We start from the raw sequence: 20,371 nt of genomic DNA on the forward strand, positions 1-20,371 counted from the left end.
GTGGAGGGGGAGGAAGAGAGAGAGAAGGAAGAAAAGAGAAGATAGAGAAGGAAGATGACTGTTAGTGTTGTGTTCTGGATGATATGAATCGTATTACGGCAAATGTTCAGTTTTTTGTCATTTGGAAGGTTGTACAATAAAGCTTTTGAGTTTTCAATAGATGTCTCCTCTGTTCCTGTTTCCTCCCCTCACCATGGCGGTGATCTCATCGAAGCCTTGCAGGAACTCAACGATCTTTGACTTGTGAGAGGGCTCAACGCGGGCATAGCAACAGGCCTTGCGGACTGCTTTTTTTTGCTCGTGGAGGGGCAGGTCGTCAAACTCACGGCCAGTGAAGGCTCGGCCAGTAGTGTCCTCATCCTCGGTGAAGATGCCAATACGACGGCAGATAGCCACGGCTGTTCCCTTGTTGTCACCTGGGAGGGAGGATAATGAGTTGTAAGATATTGTTTCTCAATTTATTTCAGAATGAACTATAATGGAGGAAAGACAACCAAAAGAGAAGAGGTAGATGGATGGAAACAGTGGGAATGATAAAGGCATGGAGACAGAGAGAAAAAGTGAGTTAGGGTTGCAAAAATTGGGTAACTTTCCCAAAATCCCAGGTTTTCCAGAATTCCTGGTTGGAGGATTCCGGATTTCCTGTTTATTCTGTCTTTATTCCGGGAACTTCCAACCGGGTTTTCTAGGAAACCAGGGAACTTTAGGAAAAGCAGCAGATTTTTACTGTCCAGTATACTGACCAGTGATCATGATGACACGGATGCCAGCAGCCCTGCACAGCTCAATAGCTCCAATGACCTCCTTACGAGGGGGGTCCAGCATGCCCACGCAGCCCACGAAGGTAAGGTCAGTCTGAGGACCACAGACAGAGAGAGAGAGGAGACGATGAAATGAGTTGTTGTGCAAATAAAGCTTGAATGCAATGAATTTAGATAGAAATTCCAGTAGAATTGTTTGTATTTACCTAGTAATTATTCGTATAAATTTTTTGTTGTTTTGTTATTATACATTTTCCCCCTAATTGTTAGTTACGACCTTGTCTTATCGCTGCAACTCCTCAATGGGCTCGGGAGAGGTGAAGGTTGAGACATGCGTCCTTTGAAACTTCTTAACACTCTGCACACTTAACCTGGAAGTCAGCTGCACCAATGTGCCGGAGGAAACACCCGTTCAACGCCACAAGGAGTCGCTAGAGCGCGATGAGCCAAAGAAAGACCCCGGCCAACCCCCCCCCCCCCCCCAGCGCTGGGCCAATTGTGCACTACCCTATGGGGTTCCGGTCACGCCTCAGCACTGCGATCCATTGCCTTAGACCGCTGAGCAACTCAGGAACCCCTTTATTTACCTAGTAATTAATACAGTAAGTACTTAAATTCCTCTTCCCCCCCTCTCTCCCTGAAGCGCTCCCACCCTTCTCTCCTCTCCTTTCTCACCTCGTAGTCGCCGAACTTGGTGGCGTCTTCGAGGTTCATCTCTTCCATGCGGAGGGGTGTGTCGCGGGTGGCCAGTGCCAGACAACGCAGGGTGTCACGGCCGGTACCCCACTCCTTGATCACAGCCATGATCTTGTTCTTGACAGGCTCGGACAAGGGCACACGGGTGGTGCCAACGCGCACATATGCACACCTCTCAATAACACCCTCGGGAGCACCCTAGGGAGAGAGAGATAGAGGGAGAGAGATAACAGTCAGGGCTCAAGGAGCATTTTGGAACTTTATCAACAATCACTGCAAGATTGCTAATAGAGATTACTGATATGACAACGTCACTGGGGCATTTACTCTGAGCATTTCCATAGAGACGGTTGCCGGTATTCTCTCACCTTGACGAACATCTTGTTGCCGACAGCGGCCTTAGAGGACTTGGCTGGGGAGCAGAACACTGACATGGACTTCCTGTCTCTGGAGAACTCCAGGGTGAACTCCTTCTTCATCAGCTGCTTGATCACCTGGGAGAGAGACGGAGAGGACATGGGTCGGCTGGAGAGGGAGGAATGAGAGGGATGGAATGGGGGAGTAGGTTGGAGAGGGGAGCCAGAAGGAAAAGAGGGAGGTGAGAGAGGGTGGACTGGAGTGAGGGAGGAAATGAGGCATAGAGGAAAGGTGGAGGGAGGGAGGAAGGAAGACTTACAGAGCAACAAGCGTTGGCTCTGTCGGGCTTGGACAGGCCGCGCACTTCAGTGTTGAACACATTCATCTTCTCAACCAGGCAGCACAGAGCGGTCTCAGTGGCCTCGCCCACCTTCTCATAGATTCCCTTAGTCTGCAGGAGAGAGGGGAAAGACACTATCAGATCTGGGCTAGACTAATACACATATCAGATACATAAAATAACAGCTACACATATATGTATACAGATACTGAGTGCTGACACACGCATGTACACACACGCACGCAAACTCACAAACACTTACATCGTTGTAGTCCATAGAGGAGTCATTGCACAGAGCACAGATGGTGGACAGCTCCACCAAGCCATCATACTGGCCACACTTCACTAACGCACCGTTCTTAGTACTGAGAGAGAGATGGAGAAGACAGTAAGTCAGGTGTGTGTGTGTGTGTGTGTGTGTGTGTGTGTGTGTGTGTGTGTGTGTGTGTGTGTGTGTGTGTGTGTGTGTGTGTGTGTGTGTGTGTGTGTGTGTGTGTGTGTGTGTGTGTGTGTGTGTGTGTGTGTGTGTGTTTCCAGGCTATACTCACACTTCTCCCTCGGGAGTGTACTTGGAACCGGAGATGTCAAAAGAACCCAGAGAAACGCTGTCTCCGTCCACTTTGTCAATAATGAACATCTGGAATCACATCACAAAGACAACACAAACACACACTACTTAACTATGCATTTAAAAAAGCCAACTGAACCAATTTCTTAATCACCGTTATTTTGTGAGTTGGGTGGACTTTGGAAGGACAATAAATTGATCTAATGTATGTGTGAGTACATTTTTAAAAGGCAACAATGTATGTTGGGTCCGCTACGGTATATGCCCAAATGTTGAGCATACTCACAATCCTATTGCAGTTGGCTGCCTTACAATTGTACTTTGAATCAACAAACTCTGCTCGAGGTGAGCTGAATTTGAACAAGCTTGATGAGTAAAATTTCTAAATGTATGTTTGCTCAAAACCACTGAAAAGCAGAGCCATCATTATCTTGTTTCCCAGCACGCTTTATTGCAGTTTGAGTTTTCAATACCTGTATTTTTGCATTCATACCCCTTGACTTATTCCACGTTTTGTTGTAACAGCCTGAATTCAAAATGGATTCATTTTCTAATCCATCTACACAGAATACCCCATAATGACAAAGTGAAAACATGTTTTTAGACATTTTTGTTTTTGTCAATTTCGCACTAGCATTTTCCAGCCCTAACTCCAGGTTCTGCAATTTACCTGTCTAACATCAGCTCTCTAGCTTTGTAGGGGAGGGGTGGCAATTTGAGATGTGTCCTTAAAAACACATGCAAAAGTGACAATTTCATGCAGTGCTAATGGGAAGTTTTAAGACTCATAAAAAGCAGGTCTTAGCAGTAACGCAGTTGATACTTACATGGATTTTGAGAGAGAAAGTGCAGCCTATCCAGCCGTGATGCACAGTGAGTACCCATGGAAGAGAGATGTGATTTAATGCTGCTGAATCTAGTATTTAGAAACATAAACTATTGATTTTCCCCCCATTCAGTTTACTTTGATTAAGAACCAAGCATAGCCTATCCTTCCCTTAATCAAGGCTGGTTTAGCACCATCACATAGGTGTATATTTTTTTGCCTGGCCCTCATGCTTTTTCATTTGGTATTCAAAATTCCCATACCTGCATACTTCATTTCGCTTGTTTGTCTCCATTTTCAAAGAGCGCCCCTCACCCAATTAACGTTACCAAAGACACCCGCGCTCCTCCAAACTATTCCAACCTCCTATAATGCCATATCAATGCTGTATTTTTTTCAGAATCTCCCTAGGACATAGGCAACGATACAATTGACTGGAGTCTAGTTTGTGTATAAATTTGAATGTTATGCATAAAGACATTTAGGCTTGCCTGTGCACACATGCTAACGAATGAGATAAGTGATTTATGATATCAAGCTTCTGACCCAATCCTTATTAGAAATGTTGTTGTTGGTGTTGCAAGATTATGTTATAAATACTGTTATTGCATCAAATGGTTATTTTATGCAACAGAATAAGGGGTTCATAGAACACTCTCTGTGTGTATTTTACTGAGAATGGGCCTCTGGGAGATTTAATGCTGACAGAATATTTACAATGTATTTGGGTGATAAAACTAACAAGACTACATTCCATAGCATGAGTTGGTGTTTCTGTACTGAGGTGCCAGGATGGAGATGGCTCCAGTATGGAGTTGGGGGCCAGACCCTAGTTTCTACACAATGAGAGCAGTCTTTACAGCAGATACTGTTTTCTGTGAATTATTAGTATCTTTCATACGAATCTTAACCTTGTGACCCATTCCATACATCTGTTGTTTGTCATGAACATCCAGGAGGATGGACTTTGCTATAAAATGCTGTGGCTCAAATCCGCTCATTGGGCTCTCAACGAATCACCTACGGGAAGGTCGTTGACAAGCTCCGTTACTGCAGTAATTAAATCATAGAGTTAACTTGTTTTAAAGAAATTAAAAGTCTCTCCTTTTGATTAGAATAATTCCACAACATTGGTTTAAAAAAATGGATTGTTTTTCAATAAATTTGAATGAAAACCAAACGTAGAAATATTCACATCCAATATTTCAAACGTAGAAATATTCACATCCATGGGTTTATGGTGATTAAGTAAGCTGCTACATGGTTCAAATGCAATGCAATTTTCATCTGCTATTTCTGTGGTGCAGATATGATCTGTAAGATGGTTCCATAATGTTTATAAAACATTACATTTGCCAGTAGTATAATGTTGTGGACAATTCCCCTTTCTCTTTATATTGGATCTTTATCCAGCACCTGTGAAAGGTTTAGATGTGCATAAAACCCTTCATAGTCTAAGCCTGTATTATATGTCCACAGGGAGCCATTATGGTTCCTGTATCTGTATTATATGTCCACAGGGAGCCATTATGGTTCCTGTATCTGTATTATATGTCCACAGGGAGCCATTATGGTTCCTGTATCTGTATTATATGTCCACAGGGAGCCATTATGGTTCCTGTATCTGTATTATATGTCCACAGGGAGCCATTATGGTTCCTGTATCTGTATTATATTTCCACAGGGAGCCATTATGGTTCCTGTATCTGTATTATATGTCCACAGGGAGCCATTATGGTTCCTGTATCTGTATTATATGTCCACAGGGAGCCATTATGGTTCCTGTATCTGTATTATATGTCCACAGGGAGCCATTATGGTTCCTGTATCTGTATTATATGTCCACAGGGAGCCATTATGGTTCCTGTATCTGTATTATATGTCCACAGGGAGCCATTATGGTTCCTGTATCTGTATTTAGACATAGCCTATTTAAATGTCATTTCGTTTTTATTAGAATTTGATTACAATTATACACAGTCTTTTTAGGCCTTGTCAATAGCCTAGTGAATGTAATCTTGCTTATTGACTACGTTTGGCATGTCCAGACTGCAATTTACAGTAGGCCTAGGAGCCTCTATATCAGTGCAAATGCTAAAGCCTATTTAACAATGTATTTCCATTCTGAAGCAATGTAATGCTTATATAAACAGGTCGACTGCAAACATTTTCAACGTATGTTGCAAATATGGGGCAGGCTATTTAACGAACTAGGCTATAAGGGAGTAACATTCAAATTGGAGTTGATAACAACGCAATACACAAAAGACTGTAAATACACAACTTGAAGCAACCACCTATTTAGCCATGGAGCATGTTCTGATTGGCCAGTCTCGACACACCCACAACTGGTTTATTTATAAAAACCCAGCCCTTTCGCACCACCACCAGCAACTGTGCCTATAATTGTTGTGGTGAAAATAGCAAAAATATTTCTGACATACCCCTGAACCTATAGTGCTACCGCCAGTGCTTAGATTTACCACTGCATTAGGTTTGTTGAAATAGAGCCCAAAATCTCAATTTAAGGTATTTTAAATTCAGGCTGTAACAACAAAATGTGGGAAAAAACCAAGGGGTATGAATACTTTCTTAAGGCACGGATTAGTTGATTACAAATAAATAACGTACACTGAGTGTGCAAAACATTAGAAACACCTTCCTAATATTCACCACCTTTTGCCCACAGAACAGCCTCAGTTAATCGGGGCTTGGACTTCATCGAAAGCGTTCAACAGGGATGCTGGCCCATGTTGACTCCATTGCTTCCCACAGTTGTGTCAAGTTGGCTGTGCACTATGTTCATTGGGTGGTGGATCAGGCTTGACACACAGGGAAACTGTTGAGCGTGAAAAAAACAGCAGCGTTGCAGTTCGAGACACACTCAAACCGGTGCGCCAGGCACCTACTACCATACCCCGTTCAAAGGCACTTAAATCTTTTGTCTTGCCCATTCACCCTCTGAATGGTGCACACACACAATCCATGTCTCAATTGTCTTAAAAATCCTTATTTAAACTGTCTCATCCCCTTCGTCCACACTGGTTAAAGTGGATTTAGCAGGTGACATCAATAAGGGATCTTAGCTTTCATACTGGATTCACCTGGTCAGTGTTCCTAACATTTTGTACACTCAGTGTACATTTTCAGAAACGAATCTAATGTGTTAGTAGTTGGACGTTTTGCACCCGTTACTGAGCTGTCTGTTCCAGTGTATATGATTTAGGTCGTCTCAATAATCTGGATTCCAATAGGAATTAAACATCACTTTGCAAACCAGCATTGAGGTTAATAGCAACGTACAATTGTAAGGGAATCAGCTGCAATAGGATTGTGAGTGTTCTGCAATAGGATTGTAGTTAAATAAAGGTTAAATAAATAAATAATACAAATATATAATAATAATGGCATTCAGGTTGATTCAACGTACAATTGTAAGGCACGCAGCTGCAATAGGATTGTGATGGGACTCCTATTGCGGCTGGTTGCCTTACAATTGTATGTTGAATCCACACCTTTTTTACAGTGTGGTGGATCACTGGTGCATTTGTGTGTGTGTGTGTGTTGTGTGTGTGTGTGTATGTTTGAACGCACGGCGCACGTGTGCATGTGTGTGTGTGTTTACCCACCTTGGTGACACACATCTGGTTGGTGGTGAGGGTGCCGGTCTTGTCGGAGCAGATGACGGAGGTGCAGCCCAGGGTCTCCACAGAGGGCAGGGAGCGGACGATGGCATTCTTCTTGGCCATACGGCGGGTACCCAGAGCCAGGCAAGTGGTGATCACAGCGGGCAGACCTGAGGGGGAGAAGGGGGACAGATGGTAGAGAGAGAGAGGGGGAAAGAGTCTTATTAGTTAGGCAGTGAACCATGTTCATGTTCTTGTGATGAGAAACCTTGCTTGAGACCTGAAGATTTGCATTAGATCTGCTACATAGGCTTTAGTCTCAAGGGTGATTGGTTGATTGACTTTTGTCCACTTTATTTTGACCCATCTAGACTTTTTAGATTAGATTAGTGCTAGTCCAGTATCAGGGGCGGCAGGGTAGCCTAATGGTTAGAGCGTTGGACTAATAACCGGAAGGTTGCAAGTTCAAAACCCCCGAGCTGACAAGATACAAATCTGTCGTTCTACCCCTGAACAGTCAGTTAACCCACTGTTCCTAGGCCGTCATTGAAAATAAGAATTTGTTCTTAACTGACTTGCCTGGTAAAATAAATACAATAAATAAAAAGTTGCTTACCCTCAGGAATGGCAGCCACAGCCAGGGCCACAGCGATCTTGAAGTAGTAGACGGCCCCGCGGATCCAGGAGCCTCCATGAACGGGGTCGTTGAAGTGGCCAATGTTGATCATCCACACGGCAACACAGATCAGGGAGATGACCTGTTATGGAATAGACAACAAAAGGTTGTCAGATAAAGCCTGGTTTAAAATATATAATGCATATATAATGCAATTGTTATCATTACACTATTAGTTTCCTTACATTGTAAGTCTATGGACAAGGTATGACTTGGTTTTATTTCCCTGACACTGTTTCTAAATGCTTACATTTGACCATTTGTGGCTCAAGTCCCACTGTCATTTTGTAATTTGGGTGAAATATCCCTTTAAAGTTGTATCAAATCAAAACTGGCAAAAATTGGCTACTTAACCATTTTAAGGTAGCGGGGAAACTAATCTTGTTGCAACAACTAAGGTAGTGTAGTAGTAGTAGCAGTAGTAGTAGTGTAGTAGTAGCTGTCTGTCTCACCTTGGAGAGCTGCTCTCCAAACTCGTCCAGTTTGGCCTGCAGGGGGGTCTTCTCCTGCTCTGTCGCAGCCATCTGGTCGCGGATCTTCCCGATCTCTGTAGAGACACCAGTCGCCACGGCTATGCCGATAGCCTTGCCTGAAGCGATGTTGGTGCCCTTGAGGGACGGACAGAGGGAGGGAGAGAGGGAGCGAGGGAAAGGGAGGGAGAGAGAGGGGGAGAAGGAGATAGAGGGGAGTGGTCAATTAAGGCTGTAAAAGGGTGGAGGAGATGAAGAGTGGAAGAGGCTCATAAAGAGAAGGGCAGGAGTGTGGAAAACAACAGTTCGATTGACGGAGATTCTGAGATGGAAGAATAGAAAAATAGATAGATGGATAAATATATCGGAGAGTCCCTCACAGAGAAAAGCATGTTCTTCTTGTCCTGGTTGACAGCTCTCATGTCTGGGACGGCATCGGTGTGCTTGATCACACTGACAGACTCACCTGAGCGAGGAGAGAGACAGAGCAGATAGAATGAGGCAGATAGAGTGATTTTTACAACAAAATAGTTTTACATGTATTTATATTAGGGCTGTCAAAAGATTAAAAACACTTAATAAAGTTAACTCGGGATTTTATTGCAAATTCAGAATGTAATTTAAGATTTTTCATACAAAAAAAACATATCAAGAATATTGGCGTCTTGATTTGGTCTAAAATAATGGTTAGTCAAATAGATTTATTTTATTTAGGCCAAATTGAGATAGCACACTTTATTTAACCTCAATGTCAACTTGTTTTTACATGGCATTGTAGATTTTAGCTGTATAGATTATGTATTTTGGATGTTTTCAGTGTTTTCAGATTCAACGCTTTCAGACAATGCGATTAATCGAGAGAGAGAGAGAGAGAGAGAGAGAGAGAGTGCACAAAAAAGTGCACTGAAATTACAAAAAGTTAACTTGAGTTAACTGATTAACTCTGACAGTCCTAATTTATTTCCATTGTAGTCTTGTAAAGAGGGTTAAGACAGAGTTGATAATATCACTTACCGGTGAGGATGGACTGGTCAACACGCAGAGTAGTAGAGTTTATTTTGACGAGTCTGATGTCAGCGGGGACTTTGTCACCAACTGGGGGGAAAAAAAACCATACACTGTGAGAATGGCGCCGGAGGGGGGATGGCTGCCATTTTACGGGCTCCTAACCAACTGTGTTATTTTGTTAGTTTTTTTGTGTTGTTTGTCATTTATTTTTAAACTTATTTTGTACATATTGTTGCTGCTACCATCTCTTATGACCGAAAATAACTTCTGGACATCAGAACAGCGATTACTCTTTAACAAGTCAGACGTGAAGGATATACTGCTTTCTCGGGAACGGGCCAAAATCCCCGTCATTTGCATGAAGAAAAGACGGCGAAAAAGAGGGCGGAGGGTGGGCTGCCTTTGGAGAATTCGTAGGCGAGTGAGTGAGGATCCTCCACTACCATCCATTCTATTGGCCAATGTGCAATCATTGGAAAACAAAAAGGATGATATACGATCAAGACTACCCTACCAACAGGGCATTAAAACTGTAATATCTTATGTTTCACCGAGTCGTAGATGAACAACGACACGGATAATATAGAGCTGGCGGGATTTTTCATGCATCGGCAGGACAGAGAAACTACGTCTGGTAAGACGAGGGGTGAGAATGTGTGTCTATTTGTCAATAACAACTGGTGCGCGATGTCTAATATTAAAGAAGTCTTGAGGTATTGCTCACCTGCTCTCCTGTACTCCCTGTTGACCCACGACTGCGTGGCCAAACACAACTCCAACACAATCATTCAGTTTGCTGACTGCACAACAGTGGTAGGCCTGATTACCGACAACAATGAGACAACCTATAAGGAGGAGGTCAGAGACCTGGCAGTGCGGTGCCAGGACAACAACTTTTCCTTCAATATGAGCAAGACAAATGAGCTGATCGTGGACTACAGGAAATGGCGGGCCAAACACAGGCCCCCATTAACATCGACGGGGCTGTAGTGGAACGGGTCGAGAGTTTCAAGTTCCTTGGTGTCCACATCACCAACGAACTATCATGGTCCAAACACACCAAGACAGTCGTGAAGAGGGCACGACAACACCTTTTTTTCCCCTCAGGAGACTGAAAAGTTTGGCATGGGTCCCCAGATCCTCAAAAAGTTATACAGCTGCACCATCGAGAGCATCCTGACCAATTGCATCACCGTATGGCAACTGCTCTGCATCTGACTGTAAGGCGCTACAGAGGGTAGTGCGTACAGCGCAGTACATCACTGGGGCCAAGTTTCCTGCCATCCAGGACCTATATACTAGGCGTTGTCGGAGGAAAACCCCCAAAATTGTCAAAGGCTCCAGTCACCCAAGTCATAGACTGTCCTCTCTGCCGCCGCACAGCAAGCGGTACTGGTGCGCCAAGTCTAGGACCAAAGCCTCCTTAACAGCTACTACCCCAAGCCATAAGAATGCTAAACTATTGAGAGAGAGAGAGAGAGAGAGAGAGAGAGAGAGAGAGAGAGAGAGAGAGAGAAAGACTAGTTTTAACACTGTGGATGAATAGTGACACTGAAAGCTGACCCCACAGACAGACAGAAAGAGAGGGAGAGAAAGACAGAGAGGGCGAGACCTTGGGGACACAGTGATATGGAGAGAACAGGTGTATGGGAAAAAGTGAGAGAGCGAGAGAGAGAGCGAGAGAGAGAGACAGGTGTTAGTAATAAGCATACACGTTAACTCTCTATCTCTCTCTCAAATTCAAAATCAAATTCAGATTGCTTTATTGGCATGAAATACAATTTGTAGATATTGCCAAAAAAGTATAGTGGTACAGCATTTCAGTACAATGCAATGAGGATAATGAAATACAATTAATTTCAGTAGTAATAATAACAGCACATCTAATCATGTATACCGGTACAACACTACTGCTGTTGTATTGTGGAATCTTCGGTCGATCAGTTTTATGAAAGAAAAATAAGATGATAAAAAATAAATAAAGAATGGCTAATAAATAAACAACAAAATGGATGATGGTTCCACTATGTATTACTGTCAGTTATATACCATCTCTTTCTTGTTCTCTCTCTCATTCTCTCTATACCTCCCTCTCTCTTACCCTCTGATTGCCTCAAGGACCCACTGTCTCAAGGACAGCCTCCCTCCCTCCCTCCCTCCCTCCCTCCCTCCCTCCCTCCCTCCCTCCCTCCCTCCCTCCCTCCCTCCCTCCCTCCCTCCCTCCCTCCCTCCCTCCCTCCCTCCCTCCCTCCCTCCCTCCCTCCCTCCCTCCCTCCCTCCCTCCTTCACACAATGACACTTAGTCATTGTCATACACTCTCTATCCCTCTCTCTCTTTCTTACCCTCTCATATACACACGGGCACACACACACACACACACACACACACACACACACACACACACACACACACACTCATTCACATGTCCGAGCCACACATCTAGTACATTGGTGCAGGTCCTGTGTGGCTCTGTTGGTAGAGCATGGCACTTGCAACACCAGGGTTGTGGGTTCGAAAGAAAAAATGTATGCACTCACTACTGTAAGACACTTTGGATAAGAGCATCTGCTAAATGAGTAAAATGTCAAATGGAAATGTAATGCATTGATTATAGTGTTTGTTCTTAGTAGATCACCTGCTAAATTTGGAAATTGTGCCTGCAAATGAACAACATGCATTAAATAGTAAAATGGGCCCTTATTAGTCAAATCTGTCCCTTAATCTATACTAGGATCAGATTAGCCAACCCTAAACCTAACCTTAAACATTAGAGGGATAAACCAGTCTGACCCAGGACCAGGCGCTGGTATACATTCCAAATGGCACTCTATATCCTGCATCAGTGGTTCCCAATCTTTTTCAGTTACAGTACAGAATTGTACTCTACCCTGAGTACCCCCGAAGTACCCCCTCATGTGCATTTTACCAGTAGCTCTATGGTGTCATGAGTCTTCTCAAGTACATTCTGTGGATAGGCCAAGTACCCTCAGGGGTTCTAGGGCCTACAGTATACAGTGCACTACTTTTGACCAGAGCCCTATGGCTATAAAGTGAATAGAGTGCACTTTGGGAAGTGCCTGTCAACCAGTAGACTGGCAATATTCACTATGGGTATTAGGCCTTGATTTTTTGGAAGAGGTGGTATAATATATGAGCAAATCCTAAAGACGTGATGTCCATCTGTGAGGATTTGACAGATTCAAGCACTTTGTGACAAATTGTACACTTTGTGATAAAAAATTGTTGTAAAAAGGGCCATATGCTTTAATCTCTACACCTTAATCTCTGATAGGCAAGGTAGATTGTTTTTCCGCTTACATCAGATCTACATTTATTTTAGTGGCTTGTGGGTATTGGGGCTAAGGGTCGACTTGGAACTGGGCCTACAGCTCTTGGGCTTATAGGGGTAGAAGTTGCCCTTGGGCACAGATCTAGGATCAGTTTAAGCCTAAATCTGAGCCCTTTAGTCATTAGGAGAGAAAAATAACTGAACCCAGATCAGTGTTTATGGGGTTATACAGTTATTACGTAAATCTGAATCACTGAATCTGAATCTTACCAGACACCTCCACCACATCTCCAGGGACGATCTCCCTGGCCTTGATCATCTGGACGTTCTTCCTGTCCGACCGATAAACCTTCCCCATCTCAGGCTCATACTCCTTCAGAGCCTCGATGGCGCTCTCTGCATTGCGCTCCTTCAGGGCAACAATAACCCCACAGAACATCAGTTCCTCCTATTCCTCCTGACCTCCCTTCCAGAAGTGTAAAGCCTGACTTATGCCAATATGCCCACCCCCTACACCCATCACATCCACCCCCTCCCCGCTCCCTTGTCTCATAACCCCCCCATGTGTGAATCCTTGTGCATAGTTTCCAAATGACCACCACAAGGCCAATATGGACCCGCTGCTTGTGGCCAATATGGCCCCCACCCCCGCGGGTAATACATTCTGACCCTGAACGGGTAAACTAACGCACGTGATGTATTGTGTGTGTGTGTGTGTGTGCGTGCGTGCGTGTGTATGTGTTTCAACTAACTGACCTGCCAGACTCCAACGATGGCATTAGCAATGAGAATGAGGAGGATGACTAAGGGTTCCACAAAGGCTGTGACTGTTTCCTCACCTTCCTCAAACAAGGCCAGCACCTGAAAGCAAGAGGGAGGGAGGGAGGGAGGGAGGGAGGCAGGGAGGGAGGGAGGGAGGGAGGGAGGGAGGGAGGGAGGGAGGGAGGGAGGGAGGCAGGGAGGGAGGGAGGGAGGGAGGGAGGCAGGCAGGGAGGGAGGGAGGGAGGGAGGGAGGGAGGGAGGGAGGGAGGGAGGGAGGGAGGGAGGGAGGGAGGGAGGGAGGGAGGGAGGGAGGGAGGGAGGGAGGGAGGGAGGGAGGGAGGGAATTTATGTTTATTGATAATGGAATGGAATGCACTTTTATGACACTTGACAATATGCGCCCGTAACAGAAACACTTTTTTCCCACTATATGCCAGCCTTTTTTGTCTGTGTGTCCGTGCACGTGCATGTGTGATAGAGGGAGTTTTGTGTGTGTGTGTTTCTTCACGTGTGTATGCGCGTCCGTGTACGTGACTGTGTAACGAGTTGTTGTCACTGGTCTGTTTAGGAAAGGGGCTGTGTTGATATGGACACAGATCAGTTATGGTCCACTGAAGCAGAGGAAGAAGCAATCTAACCCACAGAGAAAGAGAGATATCCCTCCATCCCTCCATTATTGTATACATCCATCCATTATCCTTTATTCCCTATTCCTTTCTCCAAACCGTCCTCTTTTACCTTCTTCCATCGCCTCTCCCTTCTCTACTCTGTTGTTCCTTAGTGCAAAGATGTAATTCTTCCATCTCTTTTCCCTTTCTTTCTTTCTTTCTTTTTTTTTTCTTTCTTTCTTTCTTTCTTTCTTTCTTTCTTTCTTTCTTTCTTTCTTTCTTTCTTTCTTTCTTTCTTTCTTTCTTTCTTTCTTTCTTTCTTTCTTTTGTTTGTTAATTTTTTGTTGTTGTCTCTATCCATTTATTCTGTTATTCCCTCTCTTTTAAGATCTCTATGTCATTCATCCTCTCTGTCTTCTCTATTCTAAACTATACTGCATTGAAATCCATTGAAGCCTACTCACACGTACCATAGAACCTTTCCATTCCAAAACTTTATTTGAAAGCACATGAAAAACATTACACTGATATTGCCAATGCATTTATATATTTATACAGTATATTAACTATATATTATGCATTTATTAATGACATATTACTATCATTACAGTGTCTTTCTCAACCATATACTATATGTACCTGTCATCTGAAACAAACAATGCCATTGTGCAATACTATCTCTCTCTCGCCGGCAATCCTTTGTTCCTTTCATCCCTGACCTTTGTGGAAGGATACAGTTTCTCGGCCTGGCTTGAGACTCTCTTAAAATAACACGCTCTCTCTCCCCTCGCGCCCTCTTGCCATACAAACGCACGCCCGCATGCACACACACACACACACACACACCACGCACACACACAGTACATCACACACACCACGCACACACACACAGTACATCGCACACACACACACACCACGCACACACACAGTACATCACACACACACACCATTCTTTCTAAGGCCATAATGACAGCTGGTCAGGGACAGAGTGTAAAGGGTTGGGGTGGGGGGGTTAAAACATTATGTCACCCCTCTACTCCAAAACAGATTTGAAGAGAGAGAGAGCTAGACAGGAGGGCAGATGGGAGACAACAGTGAAATGAAATAGTGAGAGAGAGGGAGGGAGGGGGGAGGGAGGGATTCCTAGAGTGAATGAGTGAGTGTGTGTGAGTGAGTAAGCGAGGGAGTGAGGGAAGGAGAGAGGGAGGACATCAATCCATATGAAATATAACCTGACCGGTCACAGCATGTGTTCTGTGTGTGCGCAAAGCATAACTGACCTGTGTGTGTACAGTATGTGTCTTTCATAGTACAGGTATGTAACCTTGTGTGCATGCATGTGTGTGCGCGTGTGTGTGTGTGCGCGTGTGTGTGTGTGTGTGTGTGTGTTAGCTGTCAGTGTCATCTCAGAGCCTCTGCCACCATGCACACCTGCTACGCTGAAACATTTACCCATCCTGCACTGGGGTAAGGAGAGGACGTGGAAGGAGGAAATTGACAGGAAGTGACTTCACAATGATCTTACAGGTGCTAACACCAACAAACACATAAATACACCCAAACATATCGACCTGTGTAGACTCTACCCTCTATGCACTTGTGGAGATCTGAGAGGACTCAGTAGGTATTATCAATACATGAATATCTTCCCCTTGCTCTCATCACACCAATTATTGAGGAGCAGACCAGATAACATCACTTTACCCTGTCTTGTGTCATTACTCTGCAATATTTTCTCTGTAACCCATAGCAATATCTATACTCCATAGTCGGTCAAAATCAGTGACAACATTTTGTCTACTTACAAAAGAGATGCAGGCAGCCAGCAGAAGGATTCTGACCAACAGATCCTCAAACTGCTCTACGACCAACTCCCAGATGGTCTTACCTGAGAGGAGAGAGAGAGAGAGAGAGAGAGAGAGAGAGAGAGAGAGAGAGAGAGAATGTCATTGGATGCTGTAGCCAACCATTGCCTTGATGACAGCTTTGCACACTCCTAAGATCACCATGCCAATGCCAAGCATCGGCTGGAGTTGTGTAAAGCTCGCCGCCATTGGACTGGAGCAGTAGAAAAGCATTCTCTGGAGTGATGAATCACACTTCACCATCTGGCAGTCCAACAGACGAATCTGGCTTTGGTGGATACCAGGAGAATGCTACCTGCCCAAATGTATAGTGCCAACTGCAAAATTTGGTTTAGGTGGAATAATAGTCTGGGGCTGTTTTCATGGTTCGGGCTAGGCCCCTTAGTTCCAATGAAGAGAATTCTTAATGCTACAGCATACAATTACACTCTAGACGATTCTGTGCTTCCAACTTTGTGGAAACAGTTTGGGGAAGGCCCTTTCCTGTTTCAGCATGATAATGTGTGCACAAAGCGAGGTCCATAAAGAAATGGTTTGTCGAGATCGGTGTGGAAGAACTTGACTGGCCTGCACAGAACCCTGACCTCAACCCCATCTAACACCTTTGGGATGAACTGGAACACCCACTGCGAGCCAGGCCTAATCGCCCAACATCACAGTCCGACCTTACTAATGCTCTTGTGGCTGAATGGAAGCAAGTCCCCGCAGCAATGTTCCAACATCTAGTGGAAAGCCTTCCCAGAAGAGTGGAGGCTGTTATAGCAGCAAAGGGGGGGAACAACTCCATATTAATGCCCCTGATTTTGGCATGAGATGTTCAACGAGCATACATACTTTTGATCATGTAGTGCATGTCTGATCTCGCAAACAATGCAAAGTAGCTTGAATCTAGAGCCAAGCGTGTTGATTTTTAATCCGAGGGTATCCTGTTATTGACACACTTGTTCAATTATGCAAAATAAAGTGACAACAACAGTAATTAATGAGGCAGCCTAGACAGCGCAGGTGAGTGCAAATAGGGTAGACAGAGCAAGTGTTTGGTTGCTGCAGCCTTGTTTCTCTCCTTTATGTTAGTGTGCTAATATATGCAAATACACCCAGTGTATTTATACAAATTAGGCACATATAGTTTCCATTATTGTAAAACACAATTGAAAAAAATATACATATAACAAATAAAAAATTTTTATAACAAAAATTTTACAATAAATTGAACACCTAAATTCCCACCTAAACCCCTGGACTCCATTCAATATTTGTCAGCTTTCAGTAAAATGTTTTATGTGCTATAATTCAGTCAATATCTGATGGTTTATAAAAATTCGAAAAGTTTGGAGTACCTTCATCCATTGTCCAACTGTTGCATTTAATTAGAATTGTTCTTAAAACATTTTAACAATTTCGATGACCATTGCTAATGTCTCTATTGGCATCATGATGATTTAGTACTGTCAGATGTGAGAATCATAACCGTTCCAGGGAGGGATAGTCAGTGTGATAATAATCTCTCATGGGTAGACAGACACACGCAACACAACTGGAAGGTTCCCACTAGATAACACAGCCACAAAGTCAAAGTGGTGTGTTTCATAAAAAATGTATCCAAGCAAAAAGGACCTTTTTTTGGTCTTAAGTCAAGGTTAGGGTTAGGCATAAAGAGAAGTGTGGTTAAGCGTAATGTTAAGGTTAGGGTTCGGTTTAAAACACCGGAGGTTGTTGAGGGGAGGAAGGCTCATAATAATATCTGGAATGGAGAGAATGAAATGGTATCAAAAACGTGGAAACCGTGTGCTTGATGTGTTCAATACCATTCTATATATTCTGTTCCAGCCATTACTATGAGGCGGTCTTCCCCAACTGAGGTGCCACCAGCCGCCTGGGGTTTCAAATCAGATTTTAAGAAGAGAAACTGTGGAAATAGGTGTGGTTTATGACTTTGTGACTGTGTAAACTAGTGATAACCCAACTGAAGCATCTGACGCAGTCATGCAAGTTTTTACTTCTGGGTTTTCAAGGTTTTGTGTGCCAGATGTGATGGGTAAGTGAGGACACAGATCTGTGCATAGGAATATCCTCCTCTTTCAGGGTTATGACAAGTCGGACAACAAGAGCAATCCCATTCACATCCTCCTCTTCCTTCTCTCTGAAGTGTGTAGCCACTCCCTGTCAAGCATCGGATTTGGATAAGAAATATGGCTACCCTACAGCAACCAATCCAAATGGGCAATTCAGAATGTCTGGAGGGTTTGTGATGACAGATATCAAGACTGACAGAATGCCCATCATCCCAGGCAGGAAGCAGAACAACAGGTGTGTGATTATATGTGTGTGTGGCAAGAAATAAAGAGGTAGTGTGACTGATGGGATGTGTAACCTCCCGGACACTGGGACGGAAATAGGAGTGTGTGTGCAGACCGACCACAGACAGGTGTGTGAGGGGCAAAGATAAACGTTGGTAACTCACCAATCTCAGCTGGGAGCTCTGTAAAAGGGGAAAGCGAAGAGAGGAGATTATTAGCATAGCATTGCTATTTGCGACTAACATCGCTAATTGAGGATAGCATTAGGCCTACTACCTCTATCTTTGATAGCAGAAATGCTAATTATACACTGTGGTTAAATGTAAAGGACTAGATTTACGAAGCCTTTGTTCCCGCCTGTTTAACGGTCAGATCAGGTCTTTGAAAATACAGGTGCAAACATTTGCACTTGATACACATGACTATAGTTAATTAGCTAAAAACCTTTACTTTGCTCATGTCATCCACCTTTTCATTGATAACTTACATCAGGATTGAAATCTCTCTGAACTCATTACAAATCTTTAAATTATGCAAAAGAAAAAATGTGAACAAACAAAAGAACTGGCATTTCACAACTGTGATTCTACTTTATTTCTAAAGGGTCAAACTAAGTGGTTTTATTTTGCAAACAAGTGTTAGGGCCTTGGTTTGTCCCAGTTCGGCCCTACAGTAGCCATAGAAAACCTTTGTCCTTCTCACCGACCTCTGATTGGTTAGCTAATTAGAGCCTTGAGTCTGTCATTACTTTTCATTGGTTGGATGAGACAATGACTATACCAATGCTTCATATCATGATTTACACATGGATGACCAAGAGGAAACATTTTTATAAAATATTATCATAAGCCTCATAACTTAACTTTTGCCTCTGTATATCTTGGCTGATGCTTAGCCACTCAATGTTATTATAAAGTGTGCTAACTGCAAATATACAAAAATGAAAGGATTGATACAACAGATATGCAAGTAGAAGTTGTCAGGAACTTCTGGAAACCAACCAATCAACCACAATAGGGAGCCTGTACTGGACTGATCACAAACTACACTACCCAAGCATCCCTTGGTGCCGCTGACCTTGAAATGGTATCTGACACACCATCACAAGGTCACGTGAACCATTTTGGTTGCCGCGCGCCAATGTGTCAGTCAGCCAGCCAGCAGCCAATCACAAAGAGACAACATCCGACCTTCCCCTGGTCATAACCAAAACAAAGACTAGCTGTTGTCCAAGCCAATGGAACACCTGTTGCTGTCTGTCTGTCCCTCCATCGCATTCATCCTTTCCACAGCATTTAGCACCAATGAGTCCCATTTTGGGTCCGAACCTCTACACCCAACCAGATCCTCCTCCTTTTCCCCTTCTCTTCTTCCTCCTCACCATCATCTTTCCAACAAGCCCTATCCCTCCTCTTATCCACCTCCATGTCTCTCTGTCCATCCCTTGGTCTCTCTATGCTTTTCCATCAATCCACCCATCTATCCATCCATCCATCACAGTCTCTCTTTCTCACCGTTGTGACCATATCTGGCCAGGTTCTTCTTGAACTGTTCTGGTGTGAGGCCGGTGGTCTGGTCGACACCAAAGTATGACACGACCTCTTCCGAATCTTTTGCGTGTGCATTCTCCATCCTCACCAAACAGGAGACTCTTCAGGAGAAGAGAACAAAACAAAGATACGTTTAGGACACGTCTATCCGGTAATGCATGGCTTGGTGCAGTAGGTAGTTCTCCAGTTATGAGGTTTTACAACCAGAGATATTAATTGTTACCCACCACTTTATAAAAGTGTGGGATGGGGATAAAACCTGACAATCCCCTTCGTTCGCTCTCTCCCCTCTCTCTCTCACTGCTCTTTCTCTCTCACCTCTCCGGCAAAACTGGATCCCTGGACTGACAGAAAGTGCAACCTGGCACAAGCTCCTGAAAAGTTTTATACGGACACAAAAGTGAGGCGATTGGTGCTCTCTCACCATGCGTTTGCACCTCATTGGCTGAGGGTAGCAAAGGTGGGTGGGCCGGGAGGGCCCTATGAGGGGGGGGGGCGTCACACGTGGAAGAATTGGGCACCAACTGCAGAGGGGGTCCGCTGTGTGCCATCAAACTGAAAATAAGATACATTTTTGGATCGAGCATGGTCAGTAGAACAGGGAGGGGGAGATGGGGGCAGCGGTGCTTTGAATGAGAGGTAGGGGGCTTTGAATGATGGGTCCAGTG

At 44.0% G+C, this 20,371-nt stretch overlaps 1 protein-coding gene across 2 annotated transcripts in view; it reads right to left on the reverse strand.

Moving 5' to 3' along the window:
• Nucleotides 1–20,108, reverse strand: part of LOC109898208 (sarcoplasmic/endoplasmic reticulum calcium ATPase 1-like) — a 31,890-nt gene extending 11,782 nt beyond the window's left edge. The window contains exons 1-18 of one of the 2 annotated variants that reach the window (XM_020493079.2): nucleotides 20,022–20,108; nucleotides 19,668–19,804; nucleotides 18,318–18,335; nucleotides 15,794–15,876; nucleotides 13,375–13,479; nucleotides 12,889–13,027; nucleotides 9,335–9,415; nucleotides 8,701–8,786; nucleotides 8,303–8,458; nucleotides 7,791–7,932; nucleotides 7,178–7,344; nucleotides 2,703–2,791; nucleotides 2,417–2,519; nucleotides 2,134–2,265; nucleotides 1,826–1,951; nucleotides 1,437–1,655; nucleotides 744–855; nucleotides 193–416 (exon numbers count right to left, since the gene is read on the reverse strand). In XM_020493079.2, the coding sequence (XP_020348668.1) occupies nucleotides 193–416; nucleotides 744–855; nucleotides 1,437–1,655; nucleotides 1,826–1,951; nucleotides 2,134–2,265; nucleotides 2,417–2,519; nucleotides 2,703–2,791; nucleotides 7,178–7,344; nucleotides 7,791–7,932; nucleotides 8,303–8,458; nucleotides 8,701–8,786; nucleotides 9,335–9,415; nucleotides 12,889–13,027; nucleotides 13,375–13,479; nucleotides 15,794–15,876; nucleotides 18,318–18,335; nucleotides 19,668–19,785 (2,100 nt within the window). In that variant the 5' untranslated portion in view covers nucleotides 19,786–19,804; nucleotides 20,022–20,108. Of the gene's footprint in view, nucleotides 1–192; nucleotides 417–743; nucleotides 856–1,436; nucleotides 1,656–1,825; nucleotides 1,952–2,133; nucleotides 2,266–2,416; nucleotides 2,520–2,702; nucleotides 2,792–7,177; nucleotides 7,345–7,790; nucleotides 7,933–8,302; nucleotides 8,459–8,700; nucleotides 8,787–9,334; nucleotides 9,416–12,888; nucleotides 13,028–13,374; nucleotides 13,480–15,793; nucleotides 15,877–18,317; nucleotides 18,336–19,667; nucleotides 19,805–19,930 lie in introns of both variants that reach the window. The other variant, XM_020493078.2, reaches the window with a different exon arrangement.
• Nucleotides 20,109–20,371: the final 263 nt, after the last annotated feature.

The sequence above is a fragment of the Oncorhynchus kisutch genome, linkage group LG10, assembly GCF_002021735.2.
Source record: "Oncorhynchus kisutch isolate 150728-3 linkage group LG10, Okis_V2, whole genome shotgun sequence".
NCBI classification, from domain to species: Eukaryota; Metazoa; Chordata; class Actinopteri; order Salmoniformes; family Salmonidae; genus Oncorhynchus; species Oncorhynchus kisutch.